The sequence below is a fragment of the Homalodisca vitripennis genome, chromosome 7 (genome assembly GCF_021130785.1).
Source record: "Homalodisca vitripennis isolate AUS2020 chromosome 7, UT_GWSS_2.1, whole genome shotgun sequence".
In the NCBI taxonomy this organism is placed as follows: Eukaryota; Metazoa; Arthropoda; class Insecta; order Hemiptera; family Cicadellidae; genus Homalodisca; species Homalodisca vitripennis.
The window spans coordinates 137852079-137875368 of NC_060213.1; the positions used below are offsets into that span (position 1 = coordinate 137852079).

The 23290-nt window shown below is 33.5% G+C and overlaps 1 protein-coding gene across 1 annotated transcript in view; it reads right to left on the reverse strand.

The window, feature by feature from the left end:
- LOC124366404 (chromodomain-helicase-DNA-binding protein Mi-2 homolog) overlaps positions 1–23290 on the reverse strand; it is a 136131-nt gene that overhangs the window by 108825 nt on the left and 4016 nt on the right. Inside the window, 1 exon segment of the mRNA XM_046822929.1 lies at positions 12800–12862. Within this exon segment, the coding sequence (XP_046678885.1) occupies positions 12800–12862 (63 nt within the window).

The following is a 23290-nucleotide window of genomic DNA, read 5'->3' on the forward strand; positions in this document are numbered from 1 at the left end:
TTGATCTGTAGAAGGTTATAGGATACTTTTTATCCCTTTCCCGATTCAGGATTCCGCCCCACTGGTTACAGAAATACCCGTAAGAAATGCATTGCAGCAAACATATGTTATTAAGTGAAAGAGTCTTTTCAAATTTTTAATCAGCTGTTCTTTGTAAACATATATAATGCGACAAAAAATTGTTGTTATTTTTGACAGTAACTAAATAAACATAAATATTTTTGACGTTTCTATGTAAACAACTTCATCCCTCGCATCCCCTTAATTCCATCCGACTTGCCATTTGAATTTAAGAGACTTCAGTTCCCCGTTCGACTTGCGTTCGCAATGACGATTAATAAGGCACAAGGACAATCACTTAACGTCGCAGGAATCCATCTGGAACCCTCATGTTTCTCGCACGGTCAATTATACGTCGCTTGCTCAAGAGTCGGAAACCCGAAGAACCTTTATATTTATGCTCCAAATAATACAACTAATAACGTTGTTTACCAAAACGCATTAAAATAAACAAAAAACTTTTATAATAGATTTTATGATATGCTACGATGTATTAGTAGAGCAATAAATTAGTTGGAAAAACGTATAATAAAATTAGTATTTCTTTTCGATGCTTGATTGATGTAGCCCCTCTCTACTGCCACGCGAGCGGAGCCGCGGGTTTAGGCTAGTATTGTCTGAAATTTATATTCGTCGCAGCATTTACATTTCTCTAAGTACCAAACGTTTTACCTGCCACGAATTTTGAATCCAGAATATCTAGCTTTGAAATCTTAGACAGTGGCCAATGGGTGCGTTAAATAAAGGTAAATGTAAAAAATTATACATTCTCTCTGACATTCATCCCGGAAACCAATAAGTTAAAGGTGACTTCCGAATCACCACCAATGGCCGGGCAGGCGGGCTGCTTGCAAGGACAGGGTCGCTCAGCGGCCACCCATCCAAGCAGCAGCCACGCTCGACGTATCTTGATTCGGTTATCTTGCGATAACCGCCTTACCTGCTACACTGCGGCATTGATAAGAAACTAAAGTGGTCACACGGTTTTCTCATCCAAAGACGCTCAGGTTCGCTTCAATCTTTGATCTTTGATAGTACAGTACTGACTTGGAGCAATACGCTGATAACAGTATTGTCATTATAACGATAAAACCTCTCAGCCGCCCGTGGTAAGACTATACTACTGTGTAGTAAAGTATTACTACGTGTATTATTACTTTGCTTCTTGATGTTGCAATTCTACAATATAATCCTTAAATAATTGCGCATGCACTTGAATCTTGACTTGAACAAATTGACAATTGACATTTATCAACTGTGTAGTAGTAAATCGAATAGTTAGCTTTTTTCTAGAAGAGAGCCCAGAAAGACCACCAACAAAAGTATTTCGGTTACTCTAGCTATTTGCCGCTGTTTGAGCCACATCAGAAATCAACGTAAGGAAATGAATTTAAAGAATGGATTTAGATATGGGGTTTGCTTTTTGTTTAAAAACGAATAAGTGTAAAAGATAGTTTAAACATAAGAACCATTTTAATCAACTGCGAAACGATTTGCAACCCATATCTTAAAATTGTTATCCCGGCTTCGCCAATTTCATCCAGAATTTTTAACATTTTTGTATCTTTTGAAATTTTATTTCATTTTATACAATCAAGGACGTTGCCAGCGAGGGGTCAATGTGTCCGCCCCCTCCAAATTTTAAATTATTACAATCACTCTTTTAGTAAACGAATATAATTTAAATAATTAAGTATTTCTAACATGTGAATACTGAAAGATCGTTCTCAACAAAGAAACGGGGCAAGAACCTTTTAAGGAACAAAATGGGGCCTTACTCTCTGTCCACTACGAAAAAATATCGGCTGTCTGGACCCCCCAAAATATTTTTCTGGCTACGTCCGTGTATACAATCACAGATTATTCTAAATAAATATGTTTTTGTTACAGCGTCTTCACTGTCTAGCGTCTCTGCTAGAGTTCAGAGGAGGCTGAAGGAGTAAACGCTCTGCGCAATAAGCGAGGCGAATGTAGAGCAAGCGTGATCTAGGTAGCAGTGTTCACGGACGGCCGTACCACCTGGTTCCTGGTGGGGGAGGGGGAGTGATACGCAATGGCGTGCGTTTATTTGTTCAGGTTCGGATATTACCATTTTCCACATTGATTACACCGAGAACTGGCAATCTTTCAATTACTTTTGTACACATGCAGAACTAAAACGTTTCTTGTGACTTTTGTTCACTTTGAAAACCGCATCACACGTAATTTTAGAAACCGTATTTTGACGTAAGTATGAAAATTCAATGCATTGGAACCTTCTGTAATGTGAGAATAAGGAATTTTGTGATATTCAAACTAATCATGTTCATACATTTTTTGTTTTTGTTTTAACTCTTGCAAATTCAAGTGTAGAACATACGGTCCTACTACTACTACACATGTGGGTAATCAGTAGCCTATACACAGTTAATCTTTTTCCAACCATACCTTTTTCTTTTGAGTGGTTAGATGAAACATAGATAATATTTGAACTGATTATAATTACCATTTGGAGTACTGTATTATAATATGAGTTTTAGGTTATTACTTGATGATATTTTTAGGCTTGATAAGGGAGACACGGCCTCCCAGCTATGATCATCTTGGCCGTGATGGCGGAGGCTGTGAGAGGTCAACAACCTGCAGATCAGCTGGGCCGTGCGGTGTCTGCTTGACTTGCCACTGCCATCGCAATTCCTTTGTTTACTCGGTCGAGACGGCAGGCAGCGGCAAGGCGATTGCATCTGCAAACAAACCGCCTGCACAATCTTGGTGGCACGGGGGGGGGGGGAGTTTACATTACACTACATGATCGGAAAGTCCTGCAGTGTACAGGTTAACAGACCGATAAATTATTTATGGCCTGTGTCCGTCCGATTCAGTAATCCTGTTGTCTCCTGAGTTTTTAAACAGGTGATTCGATTTAGTCGAGTCATATAGGAGATAAAACGAGATCGGAAAGACAATGCGCTGGTTTTACAATGCGGTGTTGTCAGTTCGCATCTTGTCTCACACAATTGGACAGGAATTACGTGTATCCTGGATTATATATCCTTCATAAGTGGAACGTCGCGGATACAATGGTGCAAACAGGATGTGGAAAAGAGGGAAGTTGAAACAAATGAATGAGGGTGTGAAAGCTTCGATTTTACTAGTTAAACAAACGATAACCTATTTAATACTATAAAATAAGCACTCGAACTGCCCTCTGTGGCGTTATATTCGAAAATGGAAAATATTAGAACGACACTGTCGCAAACTTCTTGTCTCTCTTGCCCCATTGATGGGGCAACGAGTGAGAGAGAAGATTGATTTTTTGTGGTGACTAGTAAAATCGATGGTGAAAGGGAAAGAGTATAACTGACATCTTCCAACGTTGCCAAGTTGTGCAAACCTCAGAGGTAAAGTTGAAATATTTCCAGTTACAGAGCAACAATGGAACTCAGACATTGCCACAACTGCAAGAGATGAGTAACTTAATTCGTCCAGCTGTATCACAAAACGCACTACAGCCAACTGATGGAAGTAGGGTGAACCTTTACTCATGTCCTTTTCCCGCATAAAATCCGTCTTCCCGCAAATACTTCTTTCTCATCGTTAGGTCCATCTGGTAATTTATTCCTAAAATAAGTATTCCTTTCAATACCAAATCGGGAACAATAACAATTTTCTTTTTACGTTATTATGAAACTAACACAACTACTACAATATTACTATTCGTATATTTGAATTGAGCTAAAATATGTAATAATTAAAGATTGCACTAAACTAAAACAAAACAGAGACTGAAAAAGTCATAGTTGACTGAAAGGGATTTCAAACGTTTACTCTCAAAGGGCCAGCCTACGTTCAACAATTTCAAATTAAATTAGTACAAACCACGGAATTCGAGTAAAAAGAAACATTAACAATCAATTTAAAAAATTAAATAAAAAACAGTAGAAACCTTGAGTTATAAGACAAATGTTGCTAGGATGGCCCTGCCTAGAAACGTAACCCGTGCAACCTCCAGGTTGAGTATCCAAGTAACACGACATACTTGTGTTACATTAATTTTGCTTGAATCAAGTGCCTGCTTTGTTGATATATCTCGGTTGCGTCTCTTTATGATGAAGTTTATTACGAGGCTAGAAGAAAATTAAATTTGTTCTGGAATGTTTATAGCTTTTCCTAAAACCTTTTGTTTCTCGGTTTTAGTGATATTGAGTACACGTACTTCTCATGAGGATAATAAATTAATTGAGGATAACAAAATCTACCAACTTCTTCCGACTGAACTGGAAGTACTAATTATAGTAAGTTTCAGATATCACCTAAATCTGTTTGATTGAAATCGTTTACCAGTATAAATTTGGAACTATGATTGCCTTCTTGGTTGTCTTAGTGTTTAGCAAAGTCTCGCCCACCAGTTGATGATGGAATATGATTTATGTATGTGTGTCTACTTCTACTTCAAAATGGTGAACATGGATATACTGAGAGTCTCTCTACAGGTCAGGAGGTGTTCGCTGTGGAGGCTGACCTACAGGAGTGAGTTTACATTAACCTTTATAATATATAAACTCGTATGTGTTAAGTTTAAGAACGTTTCTTAACGATCGAAGCCGGTTTCTGGCATTTCCAAAAAGGACCGCCTCTCATGGAAGTAATTATGAGTAGATTGGGACAGTACATAGATTCATGGACAGCACGTTACTTAGTAAACAACGAAAGGAAATATTATGTTTTGTTTAATCAAAATGATTAAATATTTGCAAAGCTTCTGCCCACATTTTACATAGGTTATATTAAAAAAAAAGATGAGGTTGGTAGATCAATCTACTTTCCTTACATAAAACATGAGTCGATGGGTTTGGGTTCTGAGAAAACTCAACTTGGATGCTCTTCGAGCTTGGATGCGCCATTGGTACTTTGGATGATTATGATATTCAGTCTTTTAGACAACTGCATATTCACGAGCACAGCGCGATGCTAATAATATCGTCTTTTCGTCGTGCACGAATCACGCTGTGGATTTGGTCACTTCGACAAGCCGGTTAAGTAAGACGTGGCTGAAGTAAAAGGACTTGCTAATGTATCTCTATTATTAAAAGAATGTATTCATTTTGTAGGGCAACTTTTTTGGGTATCTAAAACTATCGTTTATATACATATTTGCCATCAATCGAAAGTTCTTACACTCCGATGTGCCTTTTGGAATGCACCAAAATATGGCCCACAGGCCTCCAAAGTTTCACTCTATGAAAGTATTTTTGTTTTGTTTCAAATACGTAGTCAGCGAAGGGGCCCAAGAGGTACGGACCCCCAATTTGAATTTCATCCTGAATTTTTATTTTCTTCTTATATTTGGAAATTTTATTTCATTCTATACAATCAAGGACGTAGTCGGCGAGGAAGCCCAAGGAGGCCGACTAATTTGCACTTTTTTGGTAAACGATTATTATTATTTAAATAATTCAGTATTAATGGCATGTACTGCTTAAAGATCGTTCTCAATAAATGAACTGGCCAAGAACGTTTTAAGGACCAAAATAATGCTTTTCTCTGTGTCCACTACGGGAAAATATCAGTAGTCTGGACTGGACCCGCCCCAATATTTTTCCTGGCTACGTTCTTGTTTAGTTTGAAACAGCTGATAACTAAAACAATACATGTATTACTCAGTTAGTCGTTCTCAATCTAATACCAGCCAAACATGCTATTATTACAAAATATCTTACGTAGACTACAGCATTTGTTTAAATACTCTAGTTAAAAATGATAAAACGATATACTTTTTAATCTACAGTAAAAAGAAGACAATTATTCATTACATTGAGCTTTGTTGAAGCCTGTCAGTTTTGCGACTGAAAAATTGTATTATGTCTATCTTTCGGAACGATATCGTGAAAACGAACTGACCTGTAGGCTAGAAATTGTGCATTAAGCTAAATTTCTGTACGAGTAACACAGAGTTCGATGATAGTGCATGTCACTCTATGGGATTGGCTGAGCGTTAGTGAATATTTTAAAATTGGCTTTAATCAAACGCAATACCACCCATAAGAGATTTAAACATGTGACATAGTAACCCATGTAGCCTAGCTATCCCAACAAACACAATATAATTTCATATTAGTGTGTAGACTTTTATTATTTAAACACTAATATGAAACCCAATTTAATAAAGAAAAATGTGAATTTATCATCTGGAAAGATATGTTGAGATATATTTCATATGTCCACTTTAAATTCTGCATGAAACTTCATTTCTACAAGAACGATGTCTATGATACATTATCATTTTCGTGTCATTTTCTTTTTTGTATGATTGTCTGCCTGTCCATCTGTCCGTAGGACATCTTGAGAATGAAATAATGAAATTCTGCACAGAATCTTAGCGAAACATGTTACGTCACGTGGGGTGTCATACTTATACCTTGTTTGCACAATATTAATCTTTTACCGAGTCCTTATTGGGAATAATGGGATAAGGTCAACACATTAACAGTTTACTTTTTTAAAGTAAATTTCAAGATGGAAAGTCTGTCAACCCCCTGCCCGAATACGCTGTGTAGGTAGTCAGTACGATGAATTCAAGTTTAATGTGGCTAAGGACAGGCATGTTGTAACAAAAAAGTTTGTCCGTTTTGTTCTTTAAATTCCCAAAACGCCTAAAACTACATTAAAGAAGCAACATCTCAATATTGTAGCAAATCGCAACCTGGGGTGGTCTATCAGACTAAATATAGCCATCCCGTAAACAAAATCAATATATCTTCTCTTAAATTTACAAAAACTCTTATAACGAAAATATTGTTCATTTTGTATCGAAATGGTATAGTGGTAAGACATTCGAAAGTTCCCACAGATTCCAATCGCAATTCAAAAACTCAAAAGCGAAGTATACAAGATGGTTTTTATAGGTAGGTATAGATTTTGTAGGCTATACGCAGTAGCTTACTATAAACTATCGGTTTATGATAGTTTTGTATCAATTTTTAATTGCATAGTACTTATGACCTTAAGTGAAAAGGTTATGGCTATTCTTCCTTATATATGGTACTTCATCCTGTAGGACCCTTCACAAAGAATATTCACTTATTCATGATCCTTTCACGTGAAGCATTCTATTTTACATTAACCTTTTTCGCATATAAAACTCTTTAACATTGGTATTTACTTGTATATAGGATTTTAACTCCTAACTAATTAACTCTTACTCATACAAGATCATTACTCATGTACGATTGAGATTCTTTTTGCTAACGTTCCTTTCTTACAAAGATTCTTTATAATACAGGTCCCTTATGCTTGAATGATTCTTTTTTGCTCAGGATCTTTTTATACAATATTCTTCCTTCTACAAAATCTTTTGTCAAGAAGGATTATTTTTAACACAATCTAATACTCCCTTATACAAAATCCAACACTCTTTCTTTACGCGAGTCGTTGTTTTATTGCAACTCGGTTTCGCCTTATTAAGCAATTTTCTGCTTCTTATGTAACAGTTGGTGCTGCAATACAGATCATTACATAACTTGTTCGGTAAGTATGTGTTACTTTACAACAAACACAAGATAGAAATTTATGTCGTATATAATTCCTAAAACATTTACTTATGCCAAACGAATGATCTGTTATTTATGTTGCATGTCTTTCCAAAACTCGAGTAATTGGTACAATGATTATTCAGCATACCCTTGTTTTTTTTTTTAAGTCCCTTTATTGTGCAGTTGGTTTCTTACGTAAGATCAAATATATTGCAATAGCATAATTACATTCCACAGCATTTGTTCTTCATTGGCGTATTGTGACACTACAATCTTTGTTTTCAGGTTAGTTCTCTAGTGCGGTGCTGCACTCTGTTGAAGCAACCAGCAACTAAATGTGATGAAAGAGTAACAACAGAACATTTAAGACAAGTGGAATTTCTTTTGTTCTTCCTAAGTTAGAGCAACTGAATACATGCATATATTAATTAATTTCTTCAAGCAAAAGTTTAATTGTTTTGTGAAATTAATTACATCACTACCTATTAAAAATCGACAAGCCGAAAGCTAAATCACATTTCATTGTATAAGCAAACAATTTTATACAAGTATTTTGTGATACCAACAAAGGATTCTCTCCTACAAAAGATAATGATCGTCAAATGCGTTAGTTTTGGCGAAAGTCAGAATGAGAGACTACCTGAGGAGTTACAAATTCCAAATGATAAAATTTTTTAGAGGTAGAATTTTATAGATTTACACAAGTATAGCCAACCTACAAGTTGTAGCGGCAAAATAGTCGATCTTACTGGGTGATGTGGATTTGACGTCTATTTTTCTGACGGTTAGACTTAAAAAAACCTATGAAAATGTATCGTCTGATAATTTTTATCCTTTCTATTTCAAATTTCAACTCCCGCCAAAAAACTCAGCTTATGATCGATTTTTTTATTAAAGAAATTCCTTTATCGGTTATAAGAAACTAGGTTAGGTGATTGTAAAACGCAATTTGGGTCTCGGCTACTGAACTATGATATTAATCCGTCCAAAAACCCATTAAGTAACTAAATTTAAGATGTATAATTCTATTTTTAGTTGTATTATGAATCGTTTTAAATACTTTATTCCTACTACCGAACTCATCCACATATATGAGATTATATGTTTGCACTTGGATTGGTTAATAATTTTGCTTCTAGGCTCGTGACAAAACAGTATGGTTATATCAATAGTATGGTTTACATTTTGAAGTTCTAATATCACAAAATTTTCTATGTTCATAAAATAAAGGAAACCGCAAAATAACAGGATCGAGTAACATCGAGCTTGGCTGCTGCTTGGATGGGTGACCGCTGAGCGATCCTGTCCTTGCAAGCAGCCCGCCTGCCCGACCGTTGGTGGTGGTTCGGAAGTCACCTTTAAGCCGTTGGTCCTCAGGTTAAATGTCTAAGAGGGCTTCTTAGCCCTAACTTCGCCTGGTAAAATAAGAAATCTTTACTTAATTCAAAGGCATTTGTAGGTTCTAAAGGGAATATCTTGTATTTAACAACACGTTAAAGTATATTTTAAAGTTATAAAAGTAATTTGAAAATATTCAAGATGAAACTGCATTGTAGTGCTCTTCGGACAGTAAACATTATAATTTTCAAACAGGCTATGACCATTTCCAAATTCCCAAAAAACCACGATTGTATTTTTTGTACTCACTTTTAAACTTATATGGTTTTTTGTACATTTAGTTAAACAAATAGAAATCCTAAACAAGTACTTTTTTATATATGCCCATTTAATATACTTTAATATATTATAATACCTAATATGAGTTTGGTAAAGGTTTCTAAATTCAGGATTTATTTGGGTGCATTAAAAATGTCCTACGTAAATCCATATACATAAGTTTCGATTGTTCGAATAATTACGTTAAACTAATTATTTTGATTAAGCATATCATAAATTTATATGTGTAGTCTATTCAGCGTAGTACATAATTCAAAATACATAATGAAACAATCGCTAATTATATTAATGTATGATATAGAATGTATTCCAACAACGTACTGTTAATAGCAGAGCGGTCATGGTTAGTTACTTACTTCTCCTCCAGATAGCAGTAGCTGCCTCCTATGTCGCTGAAGGACTACAGTGTGCCATTGAATAATGTACATCATTAATTTCATTCGGATAGCCTAGATTTCTGAATTAATTTCGTGATTAATTTAATAATTTATTTGATGTAGTATTATACCTTTTACTAGAGAGATATAGTTTGAAACGGAACAACTATTAGTGTAACGGATTCTACATAACTTAAACATTATTAAGCAAGGTCTAGGTATGTGATATTTATAACATAGTTTATGTAATAAAATAATCTACGCATCATAGTGAATTAGAAATATATCAGCCCTATAACAATGTTCTTTAAACGAAGTCTGAAAGGAAAACACTAGGATTCCAATTAAATAATTGCCATGGCTAACAGTTTCGTTCTTAATTAAAATACATTTATTTGTAGACCATACCGGTATTTGTGGCGAAAGCAGAAACGACCTGCCAACGCACAATTTTAATTCACACAATATTTACAGCAAGAAGTTCAAGATCTGTTTGGAAGAACCTGTTCGTTTTAGACCGACGTTGGTATGTATTTGTAGTCCAAACAATAACTTGATTTTCAAATATTCAAGAACTTAACAGGAATGGCCAAACATACATTTTGTGGCTCGTTGAATGAACGGTTAGTGTCGGAGGATTTTACAATTTAAAAAAATTTTAATTCGTGCAATGCTAGCCCATTATTTGCAAGAAAGTTACCGTAAGGGAAAACCGATAATAAAGAACCCCATATTAATAATAGTACAGTAAAGTTAAGGAAATCAGTCGCCTTATTGTAAAACACTGAGGCAAGTTACTTTTGTTGTGTACGGGACATTTCCGATCAGTTATTTCCCGATCTCAGATCACGTGCCACATCGTCTAAAGAAAAAGAAAATATCGTAAACAATCCGAGATAGCAAGCGTGAGAACTCGTAAGGGGTAACTTTTTCTATTAACCTATTTTCTATTCTCGTATGTACGTATGTATTTACCTACTTATATCGCGCAATAACAAGTAGTACATGGAGAAATACAGTAGTGTAACAGTGGCATCCGGGTATAATATCAATGTACCACTACGGATTTGTTGAAACTTATATTGGAATGAATAGGTTAGATATGTTATCTGCCATTAAACCTTTTTCTAGGAAGTTAGGCGACTTTATTATTCGTAAACTGACCGTCTAAAATTTTTATCTCTTACCTTATCGTTCTTCATCATCAGCGCTTACCCAATATAAACAATTTGATAAGATAACAACAATTCGGTACCTAGAATTTACCTTATAATCTTGTCAAAACCAATCATAAAGACTGTTTGTTTATCTTGGTTTGCATTTATATTTCAGTAGTTAAAATAGAAAAGTTTAAGGTTTAGAGAATGTAACCTAACGAATTATTCATTGCCCTATATAGTGTGCTCACAAAATCATGTCATACTTTTTAGCCACTCTATTGTTGAACGCAGATCTACGAAGCAGATGTACATTTAGACAGCTGCTTATAAAGTTTTATTTCTTAGTTGAGTTACCCCACAGTTTTTACAAAAACACTCATCATGAGAAATTAATTAACCAAAGCAAAGTTGAATTCTGTGATTACAGTGCGATATGAGAATGTTTCATGCTGACAGACGCGGCATTTATCGGCGGGAAAAGAAGTTTCATGAGACAGACTTATTGGCTTTATAAATTACCGCTTATTGGGCAAAACTCGGAAAGGTACGTTAAAAACAGGGGATGAAATCTTCGAGAGTATTCTAAACAATTTTTAAGAAGCCTGTAAAAGTTTGTACGGATACGCGGACGTAAGTAAGTATTCCCAGGTGTACAGTTTTCAAAGTTATAAACAGTCCCCAGGGCAGGTAAGCTATAAACGGGAGATCAAACTGTCTAAAACGTTTAAATAGTTTTGTAAGAAGTCCAAAAAAACTGGCTACATGGACGTGAAAAAAGTTCCTAAGTATACAGGTAACAAAGTTTTAAAGAAAATACTTGAATTTAATAGTTATAACCTCAACTACTGCATGCTTTGAATCCTGATGGCAAATTAAAAAGGCAGGAATCTGTTGTTATTCTGTATGAAAGTAGACTGGATTTGGATTAAAGTGTTATGTAGTGATGATGCTACATTTCACTTATCTGGAAATGTGTAACGTTTGTATATTGAACAATGTTGAAGCAACGAATCACAGCTGCGATTGAATCAGTTACCCCAACAGTCCTGATCAAAGTATGGGGGATTAAAGTTCGCTTGGATGTCTACAGCGCGATTCATGGCCCTCATGTCAAACTCAGTTATAGACGTAAAACTGTTTAATCCTTGTGTTAAACTCATTCTTCTACTGTATATACTCTAGTAAATAAATTTATTCAAAAGTGTAACATAACATTGTGGAAACACTGTATTTGTAGCAATGAGCAACAACTACGAGAGATTTACATGTTTCTGGTTAATATGTTACACATGTACTTAAGTTTGATGAAATGTGCAACATTTTCACGGCTTTTACGAGTATTTGATACTACTCTTTATTGTTGATAAAGATTGCTCTAAAAGGGAAATGACTAATGAAGTACACTTTATGTTCTTTATGTTGGAGCGTTATGATTAAGACGTATAAATTATAATACATAGTAGAAATTAACTCTTAGTCTGAAGTTTGTTTTTGACGATGGAAGGATTGTAAAGGATTTTTCCGGACCTTTGCCATCGTTTAGTGATAAAAAAATCAGTAACACTACATTTCGAAATCTGCAATCTGATTCCTTTTTCAGGTAAATAACAAACCTAACAAATAATTACAGAATAGATTATGCTATGTTTATTTTAACGTAGTTTGTATTTATGTGTTAGGTTAGTTTGCAGATCTCGAAACGTAGTGTTACTGATTATTTGTACCACTGAACGATGGATGACATATGTCCGAACAATCCTATTTCCCACAGAACTTAACTATTCTGAACTAATTATGCACTTCAGTAGAAACAGTTCGTGCTGTTTTTAACGTTAAACTGAGTTTTTCAACAGAACTTGGGTAGTTAATTGTTTACAAAACGAGTATTTAACTAATTATAGTTTCAGAGTAACGTACTTAATTAATTTGGCTCAATTTACTTATTTTTACATGAAAAATAACGACTATTACAACACTCAATTTATAATGTAGCCTAACAATAATTCACTTTTACCTTTGTTTGACCTTCGGCGTCTTCTTCTCACAGGGATCGCTGTACGTAGCAGCTTCTTCAATCCTGTAACAGAGAGGTTGAGAATGTTGAGATCATTACCCGTAAAAAAATGTAAATAAACTAAGTAAGGAGTAGGGTAGAATTTTGTCAACATAATAAAGCGCTCACAAATCGTGCTTTTTATACGGTGTCATAACTCATAATATTTTATTAATATGCTTTTAATTTCGACGACTGAATTAATATAATCCAAAGCTTCGTCTTACTGAATCCGAAAGTCCAGGTTTCAGTTACAGTAATATAATTTTTCAACATTATTTATCCTAAAATGATGTAAATTTAACACGTTCACGATGACGTGTACCTCATCTGGTACACGCGATCTTACACAACTGCCGTCGTGTACCCGATCGGGTACACACCGGGCTTTCGTAAAGTGCGTCGTGCACCCGATGAGGTACACGTTGCTATGCATTTCCTTATTGTTTTTTTATTGTTTGTCTGTCTTTGTGGTTTGTTAAATTTAATCCCGCGCTTAAATAAATATCTTAGACTGTCATGTACCCCGCCGAGGGCACGATTGCTTTATTTTTTAAGTAAAATAATGTTTTTAGGTACCACTTGGGCTATACGGAAAAACATTGAAAAAATATTGAAATACATTTTTTTGCGCGGAATTTCGAACCTACATACAGATATCGTTATACTTAGACGTTTAACGTAAAAAAATATTACTGATTTTGCCATTATTATTGAAAACTTCAACGGTGAATGAAAAAAGTCCGGTAATAGCCGTCGTCGTAAACGTGTTTTAAAAGATTAGCAACTAAAAATACTTTCATCGGTTTCAAAATTGTCGTGATAAAAAAATCATATCAAATCCATACAAACTGATAAATATAAATAGTCCATTAAAACAAAATATCTGGTGCTTTATAAACGATAAAGTTGTAGTTTTAATTACCAGCAAAATAAAGCACTAATAAATCAATCTTACAAAATTATAATTCGAAAAAAAGATAAATGAAACGGATTTTTATACATTTATAGTGCTTCATTACATTTCAACAGAGTTATTGCGACCGAAAGTCATGTGCATGTCCTAAACATTCAACGCATTTTAAAAATAAACAAACAAAAGAAGAAACACCTAAAAAAACAAGTTCAAAAATGTTTGACATTTCCACAAATCTTTATATGTTGTTGATTTAAAATCATATTCACATTCTGCTAGCGTTTTGTATCACTAGCGGTAATTATTGTATTTAGTTTATTGTTTTTTTTTGTATTTTTATTAGAAAGTATTTTAGTGTATTTCGTGTATTCTTGATATTTTTGTATTAGACTCTGAACCACTCTTCTTTTGTTGTAAGTGGATTATATGTTATTAGTTTGTGATATTATAGAACATAACCATACCTATACAAAAACACGCATTCTAATTTATTGTCCTAGCCTTCCTACGGACCCTATACATTACATAACACTTCAATAAAAGCTATACAACTTTTAACCCTCCAACTGGCGGTCATTTTTTCCTGTAGTGGCAGCATGTTTTCGAGCCTCGTGGAAGGGTTAAAAAAAATTATTAAAAATATAAATTAAAAGTAATATATATATATAGAAGTATATATTTTTTTGTTCAGAATTAAACATGTAATAATATTAGTATTTAAATTTGTTTACTTAAAAAAAAAATGTTTACCTTAAAAAAAATGTTTACTAAAAATTTTTTTCCATGAAATTCAAAATTTACATTTTTTTTTTTTTTTTATTTTGGGGGGGCCATACCTAGCAAACCAAGTTATAGTAAGAAAACTATAAAAGTGAGATAGCCATTTTGTGTCACATTTATTCTAGTTTTAGAAACACATAAGCATTATACAAATTTATGAAACTATAATAACACTATATAACAAAAAGCAGTGATGCGCATAAATTGTGAAAGTAGGGTGTAGCCTATATGTAAGAGTTTGCTAATAAAAGTTTTACTAATACAATTTTACTTCAATACATGTTATATTGCATATTTTATTACTCAGAATGAAGTAAACTATACAGCAGTAGTAAAATAAATTCCATAACTTTTTTTTGAAGAGTCGAAAAAAGTTTCATTTTGTCATTACTCAAAACTTGCGAAAAATTTTCGAGAAATTTATTTATTCTAAAATATAATTATTTGCACTACTGCAATATTTAACAATTCACCACACACTAAACACAACACTAAAACACAAATAAACCTACTAAAACTTACTAATAAACACGACTCGTCACATCAACAACTCAGACGGCATCGACAACATGGCGGTCACAATGAATTGCATCATCTTCTTTTACGTTCCAAACTACGAACTTGGTACGTTGCAACTACAATACAAAGAGGAATAAAACTATAGTATTCCTTAGGCTTTTTTTCCCGAATCCAATGGTGCATGAATCGAATCGATACGTTGCCGGAATATACTGTAATGAGTGATTATGCAAGGGAATGTTTGTTCATCAAAATTTTGACGAACAACAATCCACAATGGGTTAAGTTTATCAAAATTTTGATGAACAACAGTTGGAGGGTTAATAGTCTACAAGTTTTGTTTTCATAATTAGAAACCTTAAACTTTATTATATGAGTAGCTTTAATGCAGAAAAAAATTGTTTATAAAAGATTTTCATACAGTTTTAGATATTGTTGTTTTTTAATCTGGATAAGATAAGGGCGTTTTTATGATAATGGGTCTCTTTGTTAAAGAGTCCCCATTGTTATTTTATGACCACTATGTCATGCTAGTATGAAATCTTTCTCGGCATATTTTGCCACATAATACTTTCACATTTTTGCTCATTGAATTGGTTTTTATAAAAGTGTTTAAATAATAAAAGTCTACCCACTACAAAATTATGTATGTGTTTGAATAGTTAGGCTACATGAGTAAAAATGTCAAATATTTGAATCTCTAATGGGCGAATTGAGTTTGTTTACAAATTTATTTATTCTGATATTTTCTCGTTGCCATCATGGTTACACGTAAGGTCAATGTAAAAATATTCGGTAACGCTCAGCCAAATTTCAGTGTTACCAACAAAGAGTATAAAAAAGGTTCCTAATATACAGGGTGTTCAGTAAAACTGTTCCAATACTTTGAGATTGTGTTCTACACATAAAAATCAGCAAAGCAGTTTATTTGAAGGTGTGTCCTAAAACCTTTAGTTTTCCGTCTATCTGTCTGTATGTGTTTTTTTTATAAAACAAGATTATATCTTTTGAACCAGTTAAGACAAAGTTATGAAACTTGAGAATTGTATTAACCCTGGGTAGACCTCTTTGAAAATAAAATATTAACTAAATCCTTTTACCCGTTTCAAAATGGCGTCTGCTTAAAAATTTTAAAGTCAAATAACAAAAAAACCGGTATAGTTATAAAAAAATACATAGGATACCAACTAATTATTTATTTTATACCAATTCCAACGGCACCTTTTCCGTTTTCAAAGAAGTCCATCGACTCATAAGCGAGCGCGTCCACTTTATAGGTACGCTTGCACAAGCCGGGAGCAACTAAGATTTTGTCTTTCGATAGGCATCAGCTGTTTTAAATAGGTTATTCAAATTTTACAAGATACCAAATATTTTGAAATTTTTATACCAATTCCAACGCTACTTTTTCCAACGAAATTCGTCAACGCATAAGCGAGCGCGGCCACTTTAAAGATACGCTTGCACAAGCCGGGAGCACGGTGCGGCTTCATAGCACCTAATCTTTTAGCACCTAATCTCATACCACCTACAGAAAAAAAGTCGTCATTTAGGTGCTGTGATATTAGGCGCTATAAGGTTAGGTACTGTGCAACGATCCACGGTTCGTTTAGGTGCCGTGAGACTGTTTCAAGTTTCAGTGTCACAGCACCTCTCGCTTTGTTCCAAAGGGGCCTTGGTGGGGACAGATGGGATGGAGGAGAATCCAACCTTGCCCCTCACACCCCGCTCCCGACGACCCGCCATTACTGTCCTCTACAGCAGGGCGAGCAGTCGACAGCACAGGCGAGGCGACACGAGATAGACAATTGTCTCCTCGCACAAGAGAAGGGTCCGTGCGCATGGCGTGCGGCGGTTGTTGATTACAACTAATAATGCCACCAAAAATTATTTACCTTGAATTTGAATAAATGTTTATGCCAAACCGCAAATCTTGCACATAATCCAATAATGTAAATTATTTGTTCATCTAATTTCATTGTGTTTTTACATTTTTATATAAGTTTTTATCGTCATTGAATTAAATGTGTTCAAATCGTATATTCCGTGCGCTGAAAACCGGTAATAATTTGCATTCAAATCTATATAAAAATAGGCAAAGCCTTAAATCATTTATCACTTATTCTGCAATTTTCCCTACGTCCAGACAAAGTAAATATTTTATACACGTAAGTATCATGACTTACATAAAAATCAAATTTATTTGGATTAAAATGTAACATCCATAGGAATTTCAACCACTAGAAGAACTATAGTTTAGCTTTTTAACCTCCCAATGTTCTATAACAGTGAAATTTGACTCACGAGTTTTATACTTTCAGCCGAAAAATCTAGCTATTTCATGCCCAAACTGCTAGATAAGTGTTATAATGAATACAAGTACTATACATATACGATGTTTTTTGTGAACCAAATACGAGATTACTTAAAATAACCCGAACGATGTTAGAAGCATTGAAAGACTCGACAGAGTGTAACATACGTGGTAGCGCACAGACGATTCTTCTTTATCTTAAAATCAATAGAGTTCTTATTTAGACCAATAAGAGCATATGTACCAAGTTTGAAGTCACTAGGGCCTTTATAATAAGAGTTATCGCACAGACGGACGCACAACAAACCATTTCAATAAAGCCTTTCGATTCTTCATAAAGCGTTAATAAATAGGCTGTTCTTTACATTGCATTAAAAAATATATTTATTTTATAATACTATATAAACTTATAAGTCAACCTGCAATTTCTATAGAATTCATTCCATAAAATAACGAAACTAACCTGAGTTTTTTTATAGTAAAAAATCAAACTGTACAAAAATGGATTACATTAGTTTTTAATATTTAACTCAATGGTGTTCTCCGTGTTATCAAGATGAGTGATTGTGCCGATTGCGACGATCCTCTACCTCATGTGAGTGAACATGCTGTTTGTTCTCTCAATGTAAAACAAATCTACACTTCGTGTGTGCTGATATTTTAGAAAGCACATGGAATCGCATGGACAAATACGTTGTGAATCATGGAAGTGTAAGAACTGCTGCTCAGGTAAGAGTAAATAGCAAAAATAAACAATTACTAAGGACATTTTGGCCAAATTGCAAGAAGAAGTTTTGTCAAAATGGAGGATACCGTTAGGCTCAATTTGAAAAATATGATATTACTTTTAAGAAACAAATGGGTGAATTTAAGGAGCCCATACAATGTTTTTTCTATTTATTATTGCTTATAAATTTGTAATGCTTATAATTACATTTTTTTGTACATATTGTTAATGCTGCTTTATTCTAAGTAATATTATAATAATCTCGTGGTATACCATTTATTAGATTTACACTGCTTTTGGCTAGTTTACGAATTTAGTTTAAGTGAAGACAATGTTATGGAAATATGAATTGGACAATGAACACTAAGATAATTGTAATTATGATTCAACTGAACTCCCGCACGCGCGGCTTGAGGTGCACTGGGAGGTAAATTTATTTATATTATGTATTTTTTAGACAATAAAGAAGATTGAACTTTAACTTGAACTTGAAAAAATTGATTTAAGAATATTATTTTAATATTCTATTAAAAAGTGCATATTGTTGTCTATCATTGGCATGAGTATACATTTTTAAAAGGTGAAGATGTCTAAATTCTTTCAATCTGGCTTATGGGCTTATATGAAATAATATCAATAGTACGATTACAAATAAGACCTACATATTACACATAAAAATGAATCACAACATATTCTTATTTCGACAAATTTTTAGTAATCCGTTGAAATGTTAAGAAATTTTATAAGAACAGGTGGATCAAAATAGTTGCCTGGAATATTTTACAATTTGAAAACTATTCTAATATTGTTTCATAATCGAATTTTAACTGAGTATTTAAAAGTTGTTGACACTCAGTTCATGTTCGTAAAACAGGCAGAAACATTTTAATACAAATTAAATTTCAGAACGGTGCTTGATCAGTAGATACGTAGACAGCAATTTTTATATATATATATATATACTTAAATATATATATATAAATATATATATATATATATATATACTAGCAGTTACCCGCGGCTTCGCACGCAATTTTCAGTTGAAAAACTGGACAATATATCTATGTATTCTTTTTCTATAACATAATAAACAGTCTAGAGATAATCGATAGTCACTCTCAAAGCTGTTCCAATCTCCTGATCCAATTTAGATTTAAGTTTAAAGAACAGAGATTTGGGATCCTGAAGTCGTAAAAGTGAAACAGTTTTTATAAGATTACTATTTCCCTCCCACATTCCCATGTTAATTTATTGACGTTCTTCGATGGCTTCAGTAACAATAAGAGTTAGCCTTTTTAATCCCAATGACGAAAAGTGTATCGTACAACTCAAAAATTGCTGAGGTCAATATGGGTCCTGTTCTGGTCGTTTAAATTCACCCCCGGTCTAATCTATTTATAGTTCCACAATTGATTTATGCTGTTGCGCTAACCAAAACAATGGTCCCTCATATGTTTGTTTCGGAATCTAACATAGGATTTTGATGATTAAGTGATTTTGATATTTTTACCGATCGCTAAATATGTATTAGGGGTATATGCTTCAAGTATTAGGGCAATATTATCTCCATTTTGCTTTTCAATAACTACAGTAAAAAGGCCATAACACAATGTTAAAGGAACTAACCAGATTAGATTACGTTATGTGCAAACAATTCACAGCTTTATACAATAAGGTAGTTGTTATAACAGCGTATAAATATCATTTCTATTGTATTAGATGGATTATTGATCATTGGCGCAATCTAAATTTAAAATTAAATAACTTCGTATTTGCAATCTACATTACACTACTGATTAAGCACTTTAACAATAATTCAATATTTACTCAAATCTAAAATGTAAAACACATGTTTCTGCCTCTTTGATAAACTTCAGCTGAAAGTGTTAACAGCTACTCTAAGTGTTTAATTCAGAACCAAAAGCTATACCGGTTCCAAATTTCAGCACAATCCGTATAGCATTTCAGCGTGATTCGAGGACAAACATCTTAACATCTAAACATACAAACATCCAAACATCCAAATATCCAAACATTCAAACTTGTCGCATTTATAATATTAGTGGGATATATATCTTATTACAGATTGCGCCAGTAATGTAATATAAGAGCGCCACTTATAAGAGCGTGTCTTGTTTTGGCTGTTCAAAAGAAAATAACAACTTGTTATGAGTCTTTATAAAAATTATTAATCAGCCTGCTATCTCTGAATTTTGGTATATTGGCGCGAATATCTCTCTTAGTAATGATTGCATAACAAATTTAAATTAATGTTTAAATTACATTGTCAAAGCTGAACATTCATAGATTAAAAATGAATGTATGAACCATGTTAAACAAGTCGTTAATCTTAAAAAGAGTGATGAGGACTATTAGAACATTACTTGAAAAAAAAAACTGAGAACAAGTATACAGTAAGGCTTCAGAAGACCCATATAACATGACATACAGTGCAAGACGACAACATCAAAACGTATATTAACACTTTTGTTGCTGGTATATACTGAGTGAGATCGACTACTCTCAGTCCTCTCATAATCTCAATACCTCTTAAAATGTTCCATATGATACTATTAATAACATATCCATTTCATTGTAATCTATTTATACAGGATGTATTACATAGGAAAGAAATAAAATTTTATAATATAGAACAAAAAATAGGCATTCAAATCTCGGTTTTTTATTGTATATAAAAAATTATAATTATCAGAAATAAACTCTAATTATTGCCTGGCTCACTTGCCTACATAACGGGCATTGGAGATTAACCTGGCAACCATGCAGTGTGTCTCAGCACTCAGTGCACTGGCATAAGGCACAAGGAAAGACCACATGTGTAGACCTTTGAATCAGGCACACTGCACAGTTACGAGGCACGCAGCAGGAGTACCTCGTGAAAAATACAACAAATAATTGCAATTTGTCTTCTGAGTAATTATAACATGCCTATTTTGTTTTTTGTTTAATCTGCAATGCTCAATAACAATATTATATTTATTTCTGCTATTATTATTATGCAAGTTGCTAGTCAATATTAATGATGACATGTTTTTTGTAATATACAATACTGAGTCAAAAATATAATAAATTTTATAAAAGTTTCCACCAAAGCTTAATAAAGAGTGGTTCACAGTGTTCTAGTGGTTGTGATTTTGTTATTATTGTGATAGCTTTGTTTTTCAGGATAATGATTTCATTAATTTTAGCGCTATTAACCCAATAATATTAGGCCATACCTTGTTATTGATTAAAAATAGGCAGCATAGTATGCAGATTTAAAAATATCTTTCAGTAACACAATTTATAATACGTCTAAGTAAAAAAAATTACTCTCCCAAAATATTCCTAGAAATTTAGCACAAGAAAAGAAATAATTTGGTGTGTCAATTGTAGGGGTTTGTCGTAAAGTAAACAAAATGTTTTGAGTTTTGACTTCATTTAGTAAAGATCCATTTGATCTCTAAACCACACTGAGGCTTTCTCAACTGATTCAATGACAAGAACTTGTATAGTTTGTCAAAGTTTGTATGGATATTCTAAAGAGTTTGTGTCGTTAGCATATAAAAGAGATTTTAAACCTAACAACGGTAGGAAATTAATTTATATATAATAAAAACATAATAGGGCCCAGGACTGACCCTTAGGTACAACAATCCCGATCACCAAATTGTTGGACCGATTTCCATTAATAGAAACAAACTTTTCGCCTGCGGTTAGATAAATAGTCTTTAAAAAGAACTCTTTAAAGCCGGATTCCCATTAATACCGTAATAGTTAAGTTTTAAGGCCCTGCTCAAGTCAAAATAGTTACCTGAGCAAAGGCTTTAATCTCAAAAGTTTTTAGGACCTCCTTAATTAGTGAATAAACTGCATCAATGGTGTATTTACCTCTTCTATTGTAATAAATTTAGATTGAATGTTATTTTTCCAGATACGCAAAAGGTTCATCATGTAAAACAGTTTCTATTATTACAGGACAGGTAAAATTTATACTGGCAATAGCTCTCAGGGAAACTCCCTAGACCCTTTCTTAAGAATCCGGCAGATATACATATAGTTAATGGGTTCAAAAACGTATGGTAAATTCCGTTTAAAATATAATTATTAGATTTGTTATAAATGTCTTTGCTTTCTGAGTTTTTAACTCTTTTGACAGCTTTAATGACCTCATCAATTGAGACTTCTACAAAGATAAATGTTTTTCTTTCAAAATATGGTAATTTCTTATTAAGTTCATTCTATTAACATGAGGCTTTTTGATACTACCCTTTATTTGGTGTTAACCGAATTGATAAAACAAATGGTTTAAGTTACCTGGAGTGATATTTATTGATAATGTCGATTGAGATGCTAAATGTATTTGTATTTTCTTTTATCTGCACCGAAAACTCCTTATATTGCGTTAAAAAAAACCTCTCCCCCAGGCCTTATATTGGTTACTGCTATTTTATATTTTTGCGACATTGTGAGTTCGCATCTTCTACGGACTTTTTATAACATTTCTAGAGATTTAAATAGTTAACACGAAGCCTGTCACTAGTAGAAAGTTTTGTCGATTTCTCCAAAAAACAAAAATCACTTTCATTTGGTCCAATTCCCCACTATACCAATAATTTTGACTTCGACCTTTAATCTCACTAACTGTGGAACGTTGTTTTTTCACTGTAGAGTAAAATGTTTATTTATGAACTGAAATGGAGAAATATGCATGAACGAGTTTTTTGGGTAGAGAATACTCTTGCCATTACTAAGTACGACATTCCAATCATGTGAAAACAAATGGTTTGTCAGATCATCAATAGAGGATTCTGGAAAAATTAAAATAAAATGTGTCACTTGTACTTTTGGATTTAGCAAGGTTTTAGATGTTTCAGACAAAGTATTCTTTTGAATATTTAAAATAAGCCCATTACGATCCGAGAAAGAAAAATAAAGATGTTGCATGAAATAACCTGATCTAGGCAGACTAAAAAACATTATCAAGACAATGGGCTCCCCGAGTTTACAAAGGAAGTTTACAAGGAAGTAAGGAAGGGAAGTTTACAAAGCAAAACGTAGTTTTTTTATAGCGGGTACTACTTCCATGACAACGAGTAATCTAGGTTTATCTTCTTTAACATACGTTGTATAATCAATTTATATGACGAGAACTGTGTGTGTGTGTGTGTGTGTGGTGTGTGTGTGTTGTGTGTG